This window comes from Oncorhynchus kisutch, linkage group LG4 (assembly GCF_002021735.2).
Source record: "Oncorhynchus kisutch isolate 150728-3 linkage group LG4, Okis_V2, whole genome shotgun sequence".
Lineage (NCBI taxonomy): Eukaryota > Metazoa > Chordata > Actinopteri > Salmoniformes > Salmonidae > Oncorhynchus > Oncorhynchus kisutch.
In genome coordinates this window covers 56,563,154-56,583,655 of record NC_034177.2, presented here as the reverse complement: position 1 = coordinate 56,583,655, position 20,502 = coordinate 56,563,154, and the positions used below count along the sequence as shown (strand labels likewise).

The window sequence follows — 20,502 nt, the reverse complement described above, 5'->3', positions numbered from 1 at the left end:
GGGGCTCGGGTACAGGAGGTCAGTGAGGTGTTTTGAATGTGGTGGAGTTAGTGGGTGGGGGGTGGTATTTTTGGGGGGGTGGGTTGTGTACCAGCCGGTCTGTGGCAAAAGTGAAAGTTTCACGCTAGACTTGCAGCCAATGCTGTGTTACTAATCTGCCTGTCTTCAAAGCCTCTGGAAGGGGTCAGAGCCCACCCCCTGCCCTGCCCTGCTCGGAAGTCTCCCGTAGACCTCCTTCAAGTCTTTCACACATAACTGAATGCAACAATACCACCTCGCCCCCAACCTTCAAATTAGGCCTCCTCTCTCACCTTCTACCCATTCTGCACACACTCGTCTCTCAGTCTTGAGTCTTCATTCTTTGAACATGTGGCTCATCTATTTGGGGGGCCTTTTCCATTAACAAAATAATCCCTATTTTCCCCCCTCTGTTTTTATTTTCATTCATCTCGAAAGTGAATGGCAGCAGACCCGTCTTTCCTCCTTTCCTCATCTCTTTCAAGGACTACTTGCTCTAAAAAAGGAAACCGAAGAACAAAAGAGTAGCCCCATCTGAATCACACTTTAAGCAAAAACTGATCCATAGCATGACATCAGATGAAATGAGTATATGATGTCTCTTTTGGATTAAGTAATACCCGCATACCCCCATGGTCTGATGTATGTGTTTTGATCTGCTTTTTACAATTCATATACATGCTGTTGTTTGTCAAGAAAAAATGTTAGAGTGAAATGCCCAACCAGCTAACAGTGTGCACTCATTTGAGCCACAGAAGTATGCTATTCTGCATAAGCTTAATTTATTTAGGCTAGTTAGCAGACCAGTCTCACCCCCCATTCCCCTGTTGTATGCTACCTTAGTGTGTGTATGAGAGAGACAGAGAGAAAGCTTGTGTATACCTACATGGGCCAATGGAATGATGAGAGGTGAGCGATGGATACAAAGTGCCATTGAATGGAGCAGAGGAGTATGTAAACAAACAGAAAGATATGGTGGGAGATAGGAAAGAACAAATTCAGGGCCAGTTATGTTAACAGATGGATGGAGAAATACCCGCAGGACTAAATAAAAGAAAGGTGTGTCTGTGTCATGTCATGTCCTCTTTGGGTCATTAACGTAGGCTTGTAGCTCTGTGTATGTATGTGTGTGTGTGTGCCGCATTTCCTTGCGTGTGCTATAATACACTCTTTGTTGCTCCAAACACACACACTGCCATGATGAATGATTGTTTTGTTGAGATATGCCATACACTGAAAACAGACAACACTTCCAATATTTCCCCTAGGATCTTTCCCGCTGTTAAATTAATTTAAGGGAAACATTGATCTTGTGTATCACCGTATGTAGATACAGCTTGCTATTGATGAATGTCAATATCAGGGTATTATTGATGCTTTCAATGAGTGTTGTAATAATGACCGGACACTGTACAGTACAGTGACAAAGTACAGTAGAAGTGAGCTAGCTATTAACACAGTCATCCATTACATAAATAGTAATCTATACTGTTAGCCTTGTTATCTCTGAGTGGGTGGTCCAGTTCACTGTTTGTTTTGGTGTGTAACTCTGACTAGTGACTGGACAATGGGGGCCAGTGTGACATTGTGACTGTCCAGTATTGGGACAAAGGGCATCTTTGATGCCAGCATGGCACTACCCACCAGCTGTAGGAGCGGGTCGGTGCCGCGGGGTGGTGCGGGCTACCGGAGGGAGGTCAGAAAGAGGGCATTGATAGCTACACCCTGCTACAGCTCATCCAAGCTCATCACCAAAACCTCTCTGCAACTGGATCCTGGACTTCCTGATGTGCTGCCCCAGTTGGTGAGGGTAGGTAACAACACCTCTGCCACGGTGACCATCAACACGGGAGCCCCTCAGGGGTGTGTGCTTAAGGCATCTGCATGCTTCCCAGCCGAAACAGTTCAGAAGAGTTTGTGCATATATTATGACAACATTTTGTTTGTCTTGGACTTCGGTGAGGAATTTTTTCAGGCTGTTTGGTCACGCACATCTTTTTATTGGTGGCAAGCCAAAGCTCGGAGCCAAAGTCTAAGCCCCTTCGTTGGTAATTGGTCAACAGTAGATCTTTTTCAATAACATCTTTGTTGTCATTCAACAAGAGACAACTTGTTTTCATGCACATTTTTTCATTGAGAAATACTGCACCAAACATCTTATTTAAATGTAAAATTGCGCAACTAAGAACTCCTCTGCAAAAATGTCAAAATTAATGATCTTAGATTAATTCTGACTATTTTGAGGAAGTTGGGCTACGGCATCTCAAAATAGACAAACCGTACTAATGCCGCATTTTTCGTGTTTTTCGACCAAAGGTATTTTAAGGGAGTATGCAAGCATGCTGACACCTTTAGTCCTCCCCTGTACACCCTGTTCAACCATGACTGCAAGGCCATGCACGACTCCAACACCATCATCAAGTTTGCTGACGACACGAAAGTGGTGGGCCTGATCAACGACGGCGATCAACGACGGCGATGAGACCGCGTACAGGGAAGAGATCAGAGACTTGGCAGTGTGGTGCCAGGACAACAGTCTCTCCCTCAACGTCAGTAAGACCAAGGAGCTAATCGTGAACTACAAGAAAAAGAGGGGAAAGCACGTCCCCATCCACATCGACAGGGCTGTAGTGGAGCGGGTCAAGAGCTTCAAGTTCCTTGGCATCTACATCACATGCTCCACACACACCCGCACAGCCGTGAAGAGGGCACGACAGCGCGTCTTACCCCTCAAGAGGCTGAAAACGTTTGGTATGGGCCCTCCCGATTCTCAAAAAGTCCTACAGCTGCACCATTGAGAGCATCTTGACTGGCTGCATCACAGCTTGGTATGACAAATGAACCGCTCTCGACCGCAAAGCTCTACAGAGGGTGGTGCGGACGTCCCAGTACATCACTGTGGCCGAGCACCCTGCCACCCAGGACCAGGCGATGTCAGAGGAAGGCCCAAAAAATGTCACCAGCCAATCAAGCCATAGATTGTTCAGTCTGCTACCGTCCGGCAAGCGGTACCAGAAGAGCATCAGTTCTCGGACCAACAGGCTCCGAGACAGCTTCTACCGTCAAGCCATAACACTGCTAAATAGTTAGTCCGGGTAACCATTTAATTATCTGCATTGGCCATATCTTGCACTGACTCTCTGCACACTCACAAGACTATATACAGTGCATTCGGAAACTATTCAGTCCCATTCCCTTTTTCCATATTTTTTTTACGTTCTAAAATTCTAAAATGTATTAAATTACATTTTTTCCTCATCAATCTACACACAATACCCCATAATGGCAAAACAAAAACAGTTTTTTCGAAATGTTTGTGAATGTATTAAAAATTAAAAACACTATTCAGACCCTTTGCAATGAGACTCGAACTTGAGCTCAGGTGCATCCTGTTTCCATTGGTCATTCTTGAGATGTTGCTACAGCTTGATTGGAGTCCACCTTTGGTAAATTCAATTGATTGGACAAGATTTGGAAAGGCACACACCTGTCTATATAAGGTCCCACAGATAATGCATGTTAGAGCAAAAACCAAGCCATGAGGTCAAAGGAATTGTCAGTAGAGCTCGGAGACAGGATTGTGTCAAGGCACAGATCTGGTGAAGGGTACCAAAACATTTATGCAGCATTGATCCCCAAGCACACAGGGGCCTTGGTCAGGGAGGTGACCAAGAACGCTATGGTCATCCTGACTGAGCTCCAGAGTTTGTCTGTTGAGATGGGAGAATCTTTCAGAAGGACAACCATCTCTGCAGCACTCCACCAATCAGGCCTTTATGGTAGAGTGGCCAGACGGAGGCCACTCCTCAGTAAAAGGCACATGACAGCTTGCTTGGCCACGTCATCACACAGTGAATGTAACGGCTTTCTTGTGGTGAAGGAGAGTCGGACCAAAATGCAGCGTGATGATGATTCATGTTATTTTAATGAAGGAAAAAACTATACATGAAGAAACGACAAAATAATGAAAATGTGAAAACCGAAACAGTCCTATCTGGTGCAAACACAGAGACAGGAACAATCACCCACAAAACACTCAAAGAATATGGCTGCCTAAATATGGTTCCCAATCAGAGACAACAATAAACACCTGCCTCTGATTGAGAACCACTCCAGACAGCAGACTGGCAGCTCCTTGCAGCAGTCTGCAAGGAGCTGCCAGTCTGCAAGGAGCTGCCAGAGCTGCCAGTCTGTAAGAAGCCGCCAGAGCTGTCAGCCTACATGGAGCAGCCAGAGCCGCCAGTCAGAGCTCCTTGCAGACTGGCAGCTCTGGCTGCTCCATGCAGACTGACAGCTCTGGCGGCTCCATGCAGACTGACAGCTCTGGCGGCTCCATGCAGACTGGCAGCTCTGGCTGCTTCATGCAGACTGACATCTCTGGCTGCTCCATGCAGACTGGCATCTCTGGCTGCTCCATGCAGACTGGCAGCTCTGGCTGCTCCATGCAGACTGGCAGCTCTGGCTGCTTCATGCAGACTGGCAGCTCTGGCTGCTTCATGCAGACTGGCAGCTCTGGCTGCTCCATGTAGACTGGCAGCTCCTTTCAGACTGGCAGCTCCTTGCAGACTGGCAGCTCTGGCTGCTCCATGCAGACTGGCAGCTCTGGCTGCTCCATGCAGACTGGCAGCTCTGGCTGCTCCATGCAGACTGGAAGCTCTGGCTGCTCCATGCAGACTGACATCTCTGGCTGCTCCATGTAGACTGGCAGCTCTGGCTGCTCCATGCAGGCTGGCAGCTCTGGCTGCGCTGAACCGGCAGGAGACTCCAGCAGCGCTGTAAAGGAGGAAGGCTCTGGCTGCGCTGAACAGGCGGGAGACTCCGGCAGCGCAGGAGAGGATAAAGGCTCCGGCAGCGCTGGAGAGGCGAGGCGCACTGTAGACCTGATGCGTGGTGCTGGCACTGGTGGTACTGAGCCGAGGACAAGCACAGGAAGCCTGGTGCGGGAAGCTGCCACCGGAGGGCTGGTGCGTGAAGGTGGTACTGGATAGACCGGACCGTGCAGGCGCACTGGAGCTCTTGAGCACCGAGCCTGCCCAACCTTACCTGGCTCGATGACCACTCTAGCCCGGCCGATACGAGGAGCTGGAATGTACCGCACCGGGCTATGCACCCGCACTGGGAACACCGTGCGCACCACTGCATAACACGGTGCCTGCCCGGTCTCTCTAGCCCCCCGGTAACCACAGGAAGTTGGCGTAGGTCTCCTACCTAGCGTCACCATGCTCCCTGTGAGCCCCCCCCCCCAATACATTTTTGGGGCTGACTCTCGGGCTTCCATCCGCTTCGCCGTGCTGCCTCCTCATACCTGCGCCTCTCAGCTTCCTCCGCCTCCAGTTCTCCCTTGGGGCGACGATATTCTCCAGGCTGAGCCCAGGGTCCTTCACCGTCCAGTTCGTCCTCCCATGTCCATTCCTTCTCTTGCTGCACCTTGGGGCGGCTACACTCCCCTGGTTTAGCCCAGGGTCCTCTCCCGTCGAGGATTTCCTCCCATGTCCAGAATTCCTTATTACGTGTCTCCTGCTGCCGCTGTTGCTTCTCCTGCTGCTCCTGCCTGTTGACACGCTGCTTGGTCCTGTTGTGGTGGGTGATTCTGTAACGGCTTTCTTGTGGTGAAGGAGAGTCGGACCAAAATGCAGCGTGATGATGATTCATGTTATTTTAATGAAGGAAAGAACTATACATGAAGAAACGACAAAATAATGAAAATGTGAAAACAGAAACAGTCCAATCTGGTGCAAACACAGAGACAGGAACAATCACCCACAAAACACTCAAAGAATATGGCTGCCTAAATATGGTTCCCAATCAGAGACAACGATAAACACCTGCCTCTGATTGAGAACCACTCCAGACAGCCATAGACTTTGCTAGATACCTCCACTAAGCCACACACCCAATAACTAACAAAACCCCAAGACAAAACACACCACAATAAACCCATGTCACACCCCGGCCTGACCAAATAAATAAAGACAAACACAATAATACTTCGACCAGGGCGTGACAGTGAAATCATCAATGTGCGCAGCTGAACACTGCAATTTGTTAACCAATATTTGTTCAATATAAATACTGAACTTGTTTTTGCATGGATTCCACGATGCTGTTTGCTTTTAACAGCTAGTCCTGCTATTTCTTGTCCCGGAATCCCACTTAATAGCCTGTTTGACAGAGCTGCTAGCCATCAAGCTAACAAAGTTAGTCCCAGATGAGTTTTGCAAAGGAGCCCTTTTGTCTGGAGAAATAAATGAACTGTTCCAGCCCTGTAGGAGCTGTATCTACTACGCTTTGTTTCGGTGCAATTGTTTGCTTGCCGAGGATTATAGGCTTGAGGTGGCTTCCTTGATTACTCAGATCGCCAGCCTACGTAAGAAACTGGAGAAAGCACAGAGTGGAATGTTAACCTCTTCTACGCCGGTGGCTGGATGGCGTTCGCGCTTGTTGGATGAATCTCCGCCTTGTCGTTTGACGTTATCCGACTGGCCGTTGTTGCCCGGAGATCCCCATCTGATAGCGGAGTCGAAGGAGCACACCAAGAGGAGCATGGCAATCAACGATGGTCGCATGTCACGAGCCGTGGAAGCTGAAGACAGTAGCCAACCGCAAAGCAGTCTACACTCCCAACGAGAGGCCTGGAGCGGATACAAACAACGAATAGTTTTGCCGTCTTGGAGCCTGATTTTGCTGCACCTTCATCACTGGGGGTTCCCAGCGCTGGGGATATCCGAATCCTGTGAAGAGTGGGCGGATTTCCTCATCCTTCTCACCAGCCGTGATTTTGGGCAGCTCCATGGTAAGAAATGGGACCGTTCCTGGTGCAAAAACAATGTCCTATCCCGGAGCTCAAGTAAATTACATTACTAAGCTACTCCCGAATGTACTACAACAGGACATGGAAATCGATTCCATTGTAGTCCATGTGGGTTTTAATTACATTATGAAGGGTAGCTAATGACATTATAAAGAGCTGATTGACTCTCTACTAGACACTAATAAAATACCCATCATATCTGGCTCTGCTTCGTGGCATTGAACGCTTTGGCGTTCAATTTTCTTTCTCTTCACAACTGGCTATGTGATTGCAGCTCAATTTGTGTAACTTTTGTTGACCATTTCGATACCTTTTTGAAACAAACACGTTTTATAAGGAGGATAGGATCCACCCAAATTGCGCCCTATGGGGCTCCCAATCACGGCCAGTTTTGATGCAGCCTGGAATCAAACCAGGGTCTGTAGTGACGCCTCTAGCACTGAGATGCAGTGCCTTAGACCACTGCGCCACGCGGGAGCCCACATTAACATATGTATCTTAAGAAACAAGGTTCATGAAATCAATGATTTGCTAGTAACTGATGACATTCATATCTCTGAAAGTCACTTAGATAATACTGTTGATGATACAGTGGTAGCAATACAAGGTCATTTACAGAAAAGGCAGAAATGCCAATGGTGGATGTGTTGCTGTTTATATTCAGAACCACATTCCTGTAAAGCTTAGAGAGGATCTCATGTTAAATACTGTTGAAGTAATATGGCTACAGGTTCATCTGCCTCACCTAAAACCCATTCTTGTGGGAAGCTGCTATAGACCACCATGTGCTAACAGTCAGTATCTGGATAATACGTGTGAAATGCTTGAAAATGTATGTGATATCAACAGAGAGGTATATTTTCTGGGTGATTTAAATATTGAGCCCAGGCAAGAAATGTAATGCCAGATTTATAGACCAAGTTGCTATTTTGCTAAAGTTAACCAGAAGGTTATTCACTTACACTGGTGTTGATAACAATGTGGCAGAGACATCATCAAGCGGAGTGAGGAGAGGGGGAAAAGCCCTATTCAACTGTTATATGTAGACTATATGTAGAGTTTATAAAACATCCATATATATTTTCAGAAATGAGACAGATGCTGCTTCTGTTGCCTGGTTAAGTGTTTGTTTGATTCCGTGAGCTCCAACTGCCTCAGACAACCACAACATGTAAGCTACACTATATATACAAACGCATGTGGACACGTCAGCACAAGCAACGTCATCAAAGAACCGTTCGTCGGGAGCGTCGTGTAATGGATTTCCATGGCCGAGCAGCCGCACACAAGCCTTAGATCACTGTGCAATGCCAAGCGATGGCTGGAGTGTTGTAAAGCTCCCTGCCATTGGACTCTGGAGCAGTGGAAATGCGTTCTCTGAAGTGGTGAATCACGCTTCACCATCTGGCTGTCCAGCGGAGGAATCTGAGTTTGGTGGATGCCAGGAGAACGCTACCTGCCCGAATGCGTAGTGCCACCTGTAAAGTTTGGTGGATGAGGAATAATGGTCTGTGGCTGTTTTTCATGATTTGGGCCTAGGCCGTTTAGTTCCAATGAAGGGAAATCAAAACGCTACCACATACAATGACATTCTAGACGTTTCTGTGCTTCCAACTTTGTGGAAACAGTTTGGAGAAGGCCCTTTCCTGTTGACAATGGGATGAATTTGGGATGAATTGGAACGCTGACTGTGAGCCAGGCCTAATCGCCCAACCTCACTAATGCTTTTGTGGTTGAATGGAAGCAAGTCCACACAGCAAGTCCCCACAGCAACGTGTAGCCTTCCCAGAAGAGTGGAGGCTGTTATAGAAGCAAAGGAGGAACCAACTCCATATTAATGCCCATGATTTTGGAATGAGATGTTTGAATAAAACGTATGTTGAATAAAGCAATTTCACGAATTCCACTGTTTTTACACTTTGCCATGTTGTAGTAAAGATTTTAGTAATTGTTTTCATTAGAATAGATTCTGTGATTTAAAAACAAAAAATTATTCAGCACTGTTTTACGCTGTTCCAAACAAACATATTTTTTTGTTTTTATAATAGGCCCAGCTTTTACACACTCTGTCTTCTTGATCGCTTTCTTATTATTATTATCATCATCATTATAATAATACTATGCTAATATCATCATCAGTAGGCTTAGTTTTAAAATGAAATAACAAAGGGAGCCTTGAATAATTCAACAGGTAAACTGCAACGTCAGCAATTGTAGGAATGCGACTGTGTTTAATCTTTGTAGTCTAATAAAACCTTTTTTTCATTAGAACAGACTCTGGGATTTCTTATAATTTGTTAGGTGCTGTTTACACTGTTCCAAACAGTCAGAAAACACAAACTTTTTAATCTAACACCTGTTTGGCAGTGGCACACACAGCGCTCGGTTTACCCACTTTCTCCTTCTTCGTCTTCTTCTTAAGGTTATTATAATTGTTATTATTATTATTAAGTACTATAGTAGCCTATATAAGTATGAGTCATTCAGTCATGCCTTTAAAATGAAATGTTCTGGATAATTAGGCTATGGCCTGTGTATTAAGACAACAATAATTAAATAATAAATAAATAAATGTTCTGGATATTATTAGCTATTGGCCTAACAGCATAGCAGGGAAGGCACATTTAGCGAATAGGGAATGTTTTTTCAGTCTCAACAAATGAGGGATTTCGGTAACATAACTTTTCAGTCAGAGAAACAAGCAAGAAACAAATGAATAACTAATTAGATAGCAGCTTCAGCCCAACGGACAGCACATTACTCTTGTACTTTCTCCTGCAGCTGACGGAGGAGAGAGAGAGAGAGGGTGTGCCATTCACACAGGCACGCACTGTAAAAAAAATTATATATATATAGGCCATGAAAAAATTATTGAAAACACAGGCCCGGCCCGAACCCGTCGGGCCCCATCAGGTTCGGGCTGAAATTGAGAACTCTGGTGTGTATGTGTTTTTCTTCCCAGCTGGTCATTTGGGGTGCTAATGTGGGAGATCTTCACCCTGGGGGGTTCTCCGTACCCCGGCATCCCCGTAGAAGAGCTCTTCAAGCTGCTGAAAGAGGGCCATCGCATGGACAAGCCTGGCAACTGCACCAACGAGCTGTATGATACCATCTTTATCTTATTAAAAATCTCAAACACACACATATGCATGCACGCAGGCAGGAGCACAAGCACGAATGTGTGCATTCACGCAGGCAGGCACACAAACACACATAAACCTTATTGGAGTCCCCACCCTCACCCCATCTCCATCAGATCAATGACCCTACACATCTGGCCTGGGTCTGTATCAATGTCCTCATTCACAATGGGGCCTGTCCAGTCACACAGAAAACAATGTTGCGGCCTACACCGGTACTGTAGGGCCTAATGTTCTCACACTGTACTGGAAACAGTGAAGCCCACAGTGGAGACAGACAGACAGACAGACCTAGGATAGGATTGGCATTGGCGTCCATCAGTCTTGAACGTTAAAGAGTACAGAGAAATAGAAACTGCATAGCTCTGTGTTTGGATTGTCTGGTTCATACCTGGACACTTAGGCTCAGAGAAATCAGTCTTAATCATCTCACCCACTTTGACAGTGTTTTAGAGAAGAACAGCAGTCTGTTTAATGGGTGACAAGGAATGTACTTTGGAAATATATAATACAGGACTTTTGTCTCTCTCTCTCTCTCTCTCTCTCAGGTACATGATGATGAAAGACTGTTGGCATGCCATTTCCTCCCATCGGCCCACCTTCAAGCAGTTGGTGGAGGATCTAGACCGTATCCTGACCCTGGTCACCAATGAGGTGAGGGCACAAACCAGAGTCATTCCGCTTAACCATCACACTTGTTCACACTAGGGCTGTGGCGGTCATGAAATTTTGTCACCTGGACTCATGGTAATTGACTGTTAAACCTCTTTGGGCTGCAATCCCGGGATGATATGACAACAGCCAGTGAAAGTTCAGGGCGCCAAATTCAAAACAACAGAAATCTCATAATTAAAATTCCTCAAACATACATGTATCTTATACCGTTTTAAAGGTAATCTTGTTGTTAATCCCACCACAGTGTCCAATTTCAAATATGCTCTTCAGCGAAAGCACCACAAACGATTATGTTAGGTCACCACCAAGCCACAATAAATACAGCCATTTTTCCAGCCAAAGAGAGGAGTCACAAAAAGCACAAATAGAGATCAAATGAATCACTAACCTTTGATGATCTTCATCAGATGACACTCATAGGACTTCATGTTACACAATACATGTGTGTTTGTTTGATAACATTCATATTTATATCAAAGAATCTGAGTTTACATTGGCGCAGCAGTTGCATTAAGGAGACGTATATCTATAATTCCATGTGTATAACTTGTATTATCATCTACATTTATGATGAGTATTTCTCGTAACGTTCACTAGTTCCAAAAACATCCAGTGATTTTGCATAGACACATCGATTCAACAGAAATACTCATCATAAATGTAGATGATAATACAAGTTCTACACATGGAATTATAGATATACGTCTCCTTAATGCAACCGCTGTGTCAGATTTTTTTAAAACTTTACGGAAAAAGCAAACCATGCAATAATCTGTGACGGCGCTCAGAAATATAATACAATTAGCCGCCATTTTGGAGTCAACAGAAATTACATGATAAATATTCCCTTACATTTGATGATCTTTATCAGAATGCATTCCCAGGAATCCCAGGTCCACAATAAATGCTTAATTTGTTCGATAATGTCCGTTATTTATGTCCAATTAGCTACTTTTGTTCGCGCGTTTGGTCCACCTATCCAAACGCTAGTGCTGGTCGACCATTTCTTCGGACAAATACTTCAAAAAGATATATTACAGGTCGAAGAAACATTTCAAACTAAGTACAGAATCAATCATTAGGATGTTTTTATCATATATCTTCAATTAAGTTCCAACCAGAGAATTCCTCTGTGTCTTGAGGAGCAACACAACGCAGGAAGATATCATGTGGTATGCGCGTGACCGGGAAATGTCTCTCTGCCAGTAAGCTGACTCATTCACCTCTTATTCAGTCCCACAACACAGTAGAAGCCTCATTCAAATTTCTATAGACGGTTGACATCTAGTGGAAGCCCTAGGAAGTGAATCTTCATTCATATCCCATTGTGATTTCAATAGGGAATGGGTTGAAAATATACCAACCTCAGATTTCTCACTTCCTGTTTGGATTTCTTCTCAGGTTTTTGCCTGCCATATGAGTTCTGTTATACTCACAGACATCATTCAAACAGTTTTAGAAACTTCAGTGTGTCTTCTATCCAATACTAATAATAATATGCATATATTAGCAACTGCGACTGAGGAGCAGGCCATTTACTCCGGGCATCTCTGGGCACCTTTCATCCAAGCTACTCAATAGTGCCCCTGCAGCCATAAGAAGTTAATGAACATGAACACATTTAGCATCTCCGGCTATCGTACTGCTTTTGGGGTAGGGTAAATTCTATGCACTTGAATAGCGGATGGAGGACTCTTTCGCTGCGATTCATTTTCATACCAGCCAGGTAGGGTACTCCAGTTGTAAAGTGACGCAAGGTGCTTAATATTAGAAAAGTTGAGAAAAATATATAGTAGGCCTAATCTTTTTAATAGAGGCCATCACAACTGTTGCATAGCCTATAGAAATGTTGCGCAACATGGGCTTATAGGAACACTTGTTTCATTCCATGCATCAACCAGCTATGAGAAGCTGGCTCTCCTATTTTGCTCAAATTCTGAATGCCAGAGCTCTCAGAAGTGTTTTATTTGATTTTCTATTGTATTTGCATTGATGTTAGAATGATTAGTGGAACAATAGAGCGCTGAGTACTGACCATAAGCGACTGACCCTTAGCAAATTTGATAGGCTACTAATGACCATCAGCGGCATCAGAGAGCAGTTTTGGAGAAGTCTAGTTACCGTGACTGTCAAGTGGAATTTGACTGCTGTCATGACAAGTGACTGCCGGTGTGGCGGTAATGCGGTCACCGTAACAGCCCGAGTTCAGTCCCCTACAATCTGAAGTCTGAGAAATTCACTTACAGTGCCTTCAGAATGTATTCAGGCTTTTTCCACATATTACTGTTTGGTTTGCTTTGTCATTATGGGCTATTGTGTGTAGATTGATGAGAAGGAAAAACAATTTAATCCATTTTAGGATAAGGCTGTAACATAACAAAAAGTCGGAATACTTTCCGAAGGCAATGCACGTACAGGGTTGGGGTCAATTCCCTTTCAATTCAGGAAGTAAACAGAAATTCCAATAAATATAATTTGCATTGAGGAAAAAATGGAATTGGAATTTAAGTTTACTTCCTGAATTGACAGAATTTAAATGGAATTGACCCCAACCCTGCTGACCTCGTATCCTTGGAAGTGCTCGGGCATTGAAGTATGACGTAAAAGCATGTCAGGCTTCTCCAAAAGCTTGGAAAAAGATGAACACGATACAGGCTCACAGACACTCCAATTGGGGGCAAGCAAAGTTGAACAACACTTTTTTTTAACAAGAATGTTCAAAAAGCATTAGAAGGAACCTGCGTTGGCTGACACATGACCTTTACAGTGACCAGAAAATGGCTGGTTGATGCAAACCAGGCCATGGCCCACTGATGTTGCCCAATCATAGAGAGCTACTTTGAGCTATTCCTCGCCTCGGAATAATGGTTTGTGTTTCTTTCCGTTCCCCTCCTGTCGTGTGTGATATCCGTACACGGGTCTGAAGAGGGGCTGTGGATGGAAATCTGTCAGGGCTCATCTGGCCTCAGACCGGGACTCCATAGATAATGCCAAAAGCCCCAACTTCAAGGTTTCAGTTTGAACTTTTGAAATGTAATAAAGCGCCCCTTTTTCCCCTCCCCAAACCACTGGCATATGTGGAGCTCTTTAGTAATGTGAGATGCCTTGTGTTGAGCTGAGAAAATGGAAGCCAGCACTCTTTTTATGAAGAAAGCTCAAACCCCAAGAACACTTCTAAGGAGAGAGGAGGGTGCAGGGCTAAAGACAAAATGACTGGTTTAAGTCGAAAAAGCCCCAAAATGAATACAGAAAAAATATTTTTGTTTTTTATATTTTCCTCGTTTTTTGGGTGAGCGCTGAAGGTTGCCAGACTACGTTCAGCCACATTCCAATTTCAGATGTCAGGTTTGTTTGGATTGTGCTGGGGAGTGACGTTAAGCGGAGCGGTATAAATGTAGCCCTCTCTTTTAGTTTGAACGGTCTCTCTCTCTCTCTCTCTCTCTCTCTCTCTCTCTGGTCTGTCTTTCACTCCCTCTCTCTCTCTCTCTATTTCTTGCCCCTCCTCTCTTAGTTTGAACTCTCTCTCTGGTCTCTTTCTCTCTCTCCCTCTCTTTGGTTTCTCTCTCTCACTGGTCTCCCCCTCTCGCTCTTTCCCTCCCTCCCTCTCTCTCTTGTTCTCTATCACTCTTTTGTTCCTTCTCTCTCTCTCTGGGTGCTCTGCCTTGCCCGCCCAGACACGTTGAACCACTTTATACTGAGACTAGCAGCAACCGGGTCAGCATTGTTCAATGTGAACCGTGCTGGAAAGTTCCCCTCGCTCCAGCACGCACCATTTATTAAGTATTATTTGTGCAAATATTCTTATACGGATCCGATTTAAGATTATTTTCTCTCCTGGTGCCGCAAACATTTTTTATGAATCTGTCCAATGTGATTTAGGAATAGTTTATAGTTTACATAATAGTTTATAGTTCTCTCACTTTCTCTTCTCTTTCTCTCCTCTCTAAACCTGTGAGTGTTATAGTTGTCTCACCCCCCTTCTTCCCTCTTACCCTGTCTATGTGTCCTGTAGGAGTATCTGGACTTGTGTGCCCCAGCGGAGCAGTATTCTCCCAGCTTCCAGGACACACGCAGTTCCTGTTCCTCCGGTGACGACTCTGTATTCTCCCATGACCCCTTACCAGAAGAGCCCTGCCTCTCAAAGTACCAGCACATCAATGGGGGCGTCAAAACATGAGGCCTCCCCTCCTCAATCCCTCCATCGAGCCTGACCTGCCCCTCACCCGTACAACCCCCCCCCAAACAGACACTTCCATAGAGAGAAACAGAGATAAACCCCCACAACTAACCCCCTCAAACCACAAACCTCCTGCCCCCCCAAACCCCCCTCTGGCTCCCAATGGACTTTATTTTGTATTTTTTTATTTCACCTTTATTCAACCAGGCAGGCCAGTTGAGAACAAGTTCTCATTTACAACTGCGACCTGGCCAAGATGAAGCAAAGCAGTGCGACAAAAACAAACAACACAGAGTTACACATAAACAAATGTACAGTCAATAACACAGTAGAAAAAAATCTATGTACAGTGTGTGCAAAGACAGAGTGTGCAAAGGACTAATGGACTGGATGGGACTGGGCCAGTGGCAGCGCTGCTGTTAGAACTGAACACATTCACCCACGTTCATACCCATGTTCAAGGTTTTGTTATTTGTTCGGTTGTCTTCCACAAGAGTTTGGAATTTACAACTTGTGCCTTCCATGATTCCATTCCGCTGACTGCCATTCTAAGACTTTAGTTTGTGCCCAGAGGGAAAATATGGACCTTAATGAACTGAAAAAACAAGGAACTCAAAAAGAGGACAACAAAATAGGAAGGGGAGTGAAAGAAGGCATCAACTAACAAAAACGGTTAAATAGGAGAAGAGCGCTTTCAGACACGCCCTCTTGTTTATATTTTGTAATATTGTCTTGTTTCTTTTTACCTTCTCTTGATAATCCCACAGACATATTATTATTATGGCGAAAACATAATGCATAAATATAGTGCTGAGTAAAATTGTAAATATATTCAAATATGTATAAATATATAAATAGTATATATTTACAGTTAATTATTTTTTGTATGGACTCCAGAATAATTCCCCCCTCTCCTGTCCTCCCTCTTTGGGTTTGAGACAGGTGTGTCATCACCCAGGTTATGTTTCTGTTCTCTTGTGTTCTTTTAAAGACACAAACACAAGCATGCACACGTACACACACACACACACACACACACACACACACAAACACCTGTCTCACTCTCACTCAATGACACAGTGGAGTATTATTGGCTTTCAGGGAAAGAGATAGCATGTTAATTTATTTACTTTTTTTATGAAATCAAAAAGTTGAAAAAAGAACAAAAATAGTAAGAAAGAATTAATGCTATTAATGATGCTGATAACAAAGAATAAATAATTCATTATTTTTATTATGGTCATTTAAAATTATCTTTCAGAGGTAACAGAAATAAAGCTATTTTTGGTAGTGGGTGTTAAAAAGATCCTGGTTTCGTACATTTTATATATAAATGTGAATATTAAGTTACAATTTAAATACTGTACATTTTATAGTTTGCTAATCCCTTTCTTATGTAGATGATGCAGTTTCTATCCAGTCATTTGACTCTTTCTTAGGTTTGCAAATGGAATGAGATTTCTGGATATTTACAGTACATTCAGAAAGTCTTCAGACCCCTTCACTTTTTTCACATTTTGTTACGTTACAGCCTTATTCTAAAATGTATTAAATAAAACATTATCCTCATCAATCTACACACAATACCCGATAATGACAAAGTTAAAACAGGTTTTTGGACATTTTTGCAAATGTATAAAAAAATTAATAGAAATACCTTATTTACATAAGTATTCAAACCCTTTGCAATGAGACTCGAGTCCACCTGTGGTGCATTTAATTGATTGGACATGATTTGTAAAGGCACACACCTGTCTATATAAGGTCCCACGGTGAACAGTGCATGTCAGAGCACAAACCAAGCCATGAGGTTGATGCAATTGTCCGTAGAGCTCCGAGACAGGATTGTGTCAAGCACAGATCTGGGGTATAAAAAAATTCTGCAGCATTGAAGGTCCCCAAGAACACAGTGGCCTCCATCATTCTTAAATGGAAGAGGTTTGAAACCACCAAGACTCTTTCCTAGAACTGGCCGCCCTGCCAAACTGAGCAATCCGGAGAGAAGGACCTTGGTCAGGGTGGTGACCAAGAACCCGATGGTCACTCTGAAAGAGCTCTAGAGTCCCTGAGGAGATGGGAGAACCTTCCAGAAGGACAACCATCCAATCAGGCCTTTATGGCAGAGTGGCCAGACAGAAGCCACTCCTCAGTAAAAGACACATGACAGCCCGCTTGGAGTTTGCCAAGAAGCACCTAAAGGACTCTCAGACCATGAGAAACAAGATTCTCTGGTCTGATGAAACCAAGATTGAACTCTTTGGCCTGAATGCCAAGCGTCACATCTGGAGGAAACCTGACACCTCCTTACAGTGAAGCATGGTGGTGGCAGCATCATGCAGTGGGGATTTTTTTCAGCGTCATGGACTGGGAGACTATTCAGGATCGAGGCAAAGATGAACGGAGCAAAGTACAGATGACAACCTGATTGATGACAACCTGCTCCAGAATGCTCAGGACCTCAGACTGGGGCGAAGGTTCTCTTTCTAACAGGACAACGACCCTAAGCACACAGCCAAGACAATGCAGGAGTGGCTTCGGGACAAGTCTCAATGTTCTTGAGTGGCCCAGCCAGAGCCCAGCCTTGAACCCGATCGAATGTCTCTGGAGAGACCTGAAAATAGCTGTGCACCGATGCTCCCCATCCAACCTGACAGAGCTTAAGAGGATCTGCAGAGAAGAATGGGAGAAACTCCCCAAATACAGATGTGCCAAGCTTGTGCCGTCATATCCAAAAAGACTCAAAGCTGTAATTGCTGCCAAAGGGGCTTCAACAAAGTACCAAGTAAAGGGTCTGGATACTTGTGTAAATGTGATACTTCCGTTTTAAATTTTTAATACATTTGCAAAAAAACAAAAAAAACTGTTTTTGCTTTGTAATTATGGGGTACTATGTGTAGATTGATGGGGGGGGGGGGTTTAATCAATTTAAAAAATAATCCTAACGTAATAAAATGTGTAAAAAGTGAAGGTCTGAATACTTTCCGAATGCACTGTATATGATTGAAAACTACCCACTAGCAATCTGTTACTTCATTTAGGCTTAAAGATTAACACCAGAGGATTCAAAGCTGAAAAACAAAAGTATTAAATCATGTGTTTTTTTTCTTCTAGTGGACCAAGTTTAAGATGTTTTTTTTGCAAGTGTTCTTGTCACATTTGAAAAATAAAAGATAGAAAAACAAGTGCCTGTGTTGACTATTCACTCAAAAATATTTTCATGTCCTTGAGAGAGGTCTGAGACTGGCTATATTAGAATATCAGACTATTATCCGTTTTGTTTTGGTGTTGGCTGATTCGTTGATGGATTTTGTTCAGATCTGAATTAGTTTAGCAGAGTGAAATATTGATTTACGTAAACATGTAGGTAATCAGTGTTTATCATCAACTGTGATTGATAAAGGCTGTGTTAGAGGTTAATGGTGCTTTATTCATATAAGCAAAGCAATAACGCTAATAGCAACATACAGCAAGACACTGGCATTTCATAAAAAATACATTAGAGTTGATGAAAGTTTAGCCAAATTAATTGTACCAGATGATAGCATGGGTTAGAGCTTTAAATGCATGTTGTATTTGCCAGTCAGTATATAGGAAGGTGGGGGAATGATGTGTCTAGTTTTAGGGCCTGGAATAAAGTTAGGAAAACTGACCAGAACAGGGTTCGCTGCAGATGCACTGTCGAGGCCTTTTGCTCTACTAGGAGCTAAAAATAATAAGGGCTCTGTTCAATTTAAAGACAATTTTCCCACGTTAGCGGAGACTGCATTCACAGTAAATGCTGCGTATGTCTGCTCAATCGGAAATTAACTTTATTTCTATAGCACAATCTGTCATGCTTCAGCAATAGAGATTGAATAGAGCCCACTCCTGTGACTCGATGGCACTCAACGTGTTCTGCCATGCTCCCTGAGAGGGCAGAGTGAAAAGTAGGGGAAAACATGTATATTTTTCCACTGAAAAAGCCAAGAAGAGCCCTGGAGGATTTCAGAACAGAAAGAGTGGCAGAGTTTAACCACATACACCCGTCATTGTAGGGAGGAGAGATGGTGGTCTTGGAGGCCAGATATCCACACTGGCTATAGCTCACTGTAATCAGTACCTGTGGGCTGGCTATACACACTCCTGGAGGTTGCGTATGGAGACTGGAGAGGGTATAAGGTGCTCCGTCTTGATCTACAGTGGGGAGAACAAGTGTTTGATACACTGCCGATTTTGCAGGTTTTCCTACTTACAAAGCATGTAGAGGTCTTTTTATCATAGGTACACCTCAACTGTGAGAGACGGAATCTAAAACAAAAATCCAGAAAATCACATTATGATTTTTAAGTAATTAATTAGCATTTTATTGCATGACATAAGTATTTGATACACCAGAAAAGCAGAACTTAATATTTGGTACAGAAACCTTTTTTTGCAATTACAGAGATCATACATTTCCTGTAGTCTTGACCAGGTTTGCACACACTGCAGCAGGGATTTTGGCCCACTCCTCCATACAGACCTTCTCCAGATCCTTCACGTTTCGGGGCTGTCGCTGGGCAATACGGACTTTCAGCTCCCTCCAAAGATTTTCTATTGGGTTCAGGTCTGGAGACTGGCTAGGCCACTCCAGGACCTTGAAATGCTTCTTACGGAGCCACTCCTTAGTTGCCCTGGCTGTGTGTTTCGGGTCGTTGTCATGCTGGAAGACCCAGCCACGACCCATCTTCAATGCTCTTACTGAGGGAAGGAGGTTGTTAGCCAAGATCTTGCGATACATGGCCCCATCCATCCTCCCCTCAATACGGTTCAGTCGTCCTGTCCCCTTTGCAGAAAAGCATCCCCAAAGAATGATGTTTCCACCTCCATGCTTCACGGTTGGAATGGTGTTCTTGGGGTTGTACTCATCCTTCTTCCTCCAAACACGGCGAGTGGAGTTTAGACCAAAAAGCTCTATTTTTGTCTCAGACCACATGACCTTCTCCCATTCCTTCTCTGGATCATCCAGATGGTCATTGGCAAACTTCAGACGGGCCTGGACATGCGCTAATGGTTTTCTTTGAGTATGTGGTCCCAGCTTTCTTCAGGTCATTGACCAGGTCCTGCCGTGTAGTTCTGGACTGATCCCTCATCTTCCTCAAGATCATTGATGCCCCACGAGGTGAGATCTTGCATGGAGCCACAGACCGAGGGTGATTGACCGTCATCTTGAACTTCTTCCATTTTCTAATAATTGCACCAACAGTTACCAACACCTTTCTCACCAAGCTGTTTGCCTATTGTCCTGTAGATCATCCCAGCCTTGTGCAGGTCTACAATTTTAACCCTGATGTCCTTACACAGCCCTCTGGTCTTGGCCATTGTGGAGAGGTTGGAGTCTGTTTGGTTGAGTGTGTGGACAGGTGTCTTTTATACAGGTTATACAGGAGTTCAAACAGTTGCAGTTAATACAGGTAATGAGTGGAGAACAGGAGGGCTTCTTAAAGAAAAACTAACAGGTCTGTGAGAGACGGAATTCTTACTGGTTTGGTGATCAAATACTTATGTCATGCAATAAAATGCAAATTAATTACTTAAAAATCATACAATGTGATTTTCTGGATTTTTGTTTTAGATTCTGTCTCTCACAGTTGAAGTGTACCTGTGATAAGAATTACAGACCTCTACATGCTTTGTAAGTAGGAAAACCTGCAAAATCGGCA

At 44.0% G+C, this 20,502-nt stretch overlaps 1 protein-coding gene across 7 annotated transcripts in view; it reads left to right on the top strand.

Moving 5' to 3' along the window:
• The window catches only part of LOC109889708 (fibroblast growth factor receptor 2), a 104,742-nt gene extending 89,831 nt beyond the window's left edge, over positions 1–14,911 (top strand). For all 7 annotated transcript variants that reach the window (XM_020481338.2, XM_020481335.2, XM_020481334.2 and 4 more), the window contains 3 exons: positions 9,792–9,929; positions 10,518–10,623; positions 14,657–14,911. In XM_020481338.2, coding sequence (XP_020336927.1) covers positions 9,792–9,929; positions 10,518–10,623; positions 14,657–14,821 — 409 coding nt within the window. In that variant the 3' untranslated portion in view covers positions 14,822–14,911. The remainder of the gene's footprint in view (positions 1–9,791; positions 9,930–10,517; positions 10,624–14,656) is intronic.
• The last annotated feature ends 5,591 nt before the right edge of the window (positions 14,912–20,502 follow it).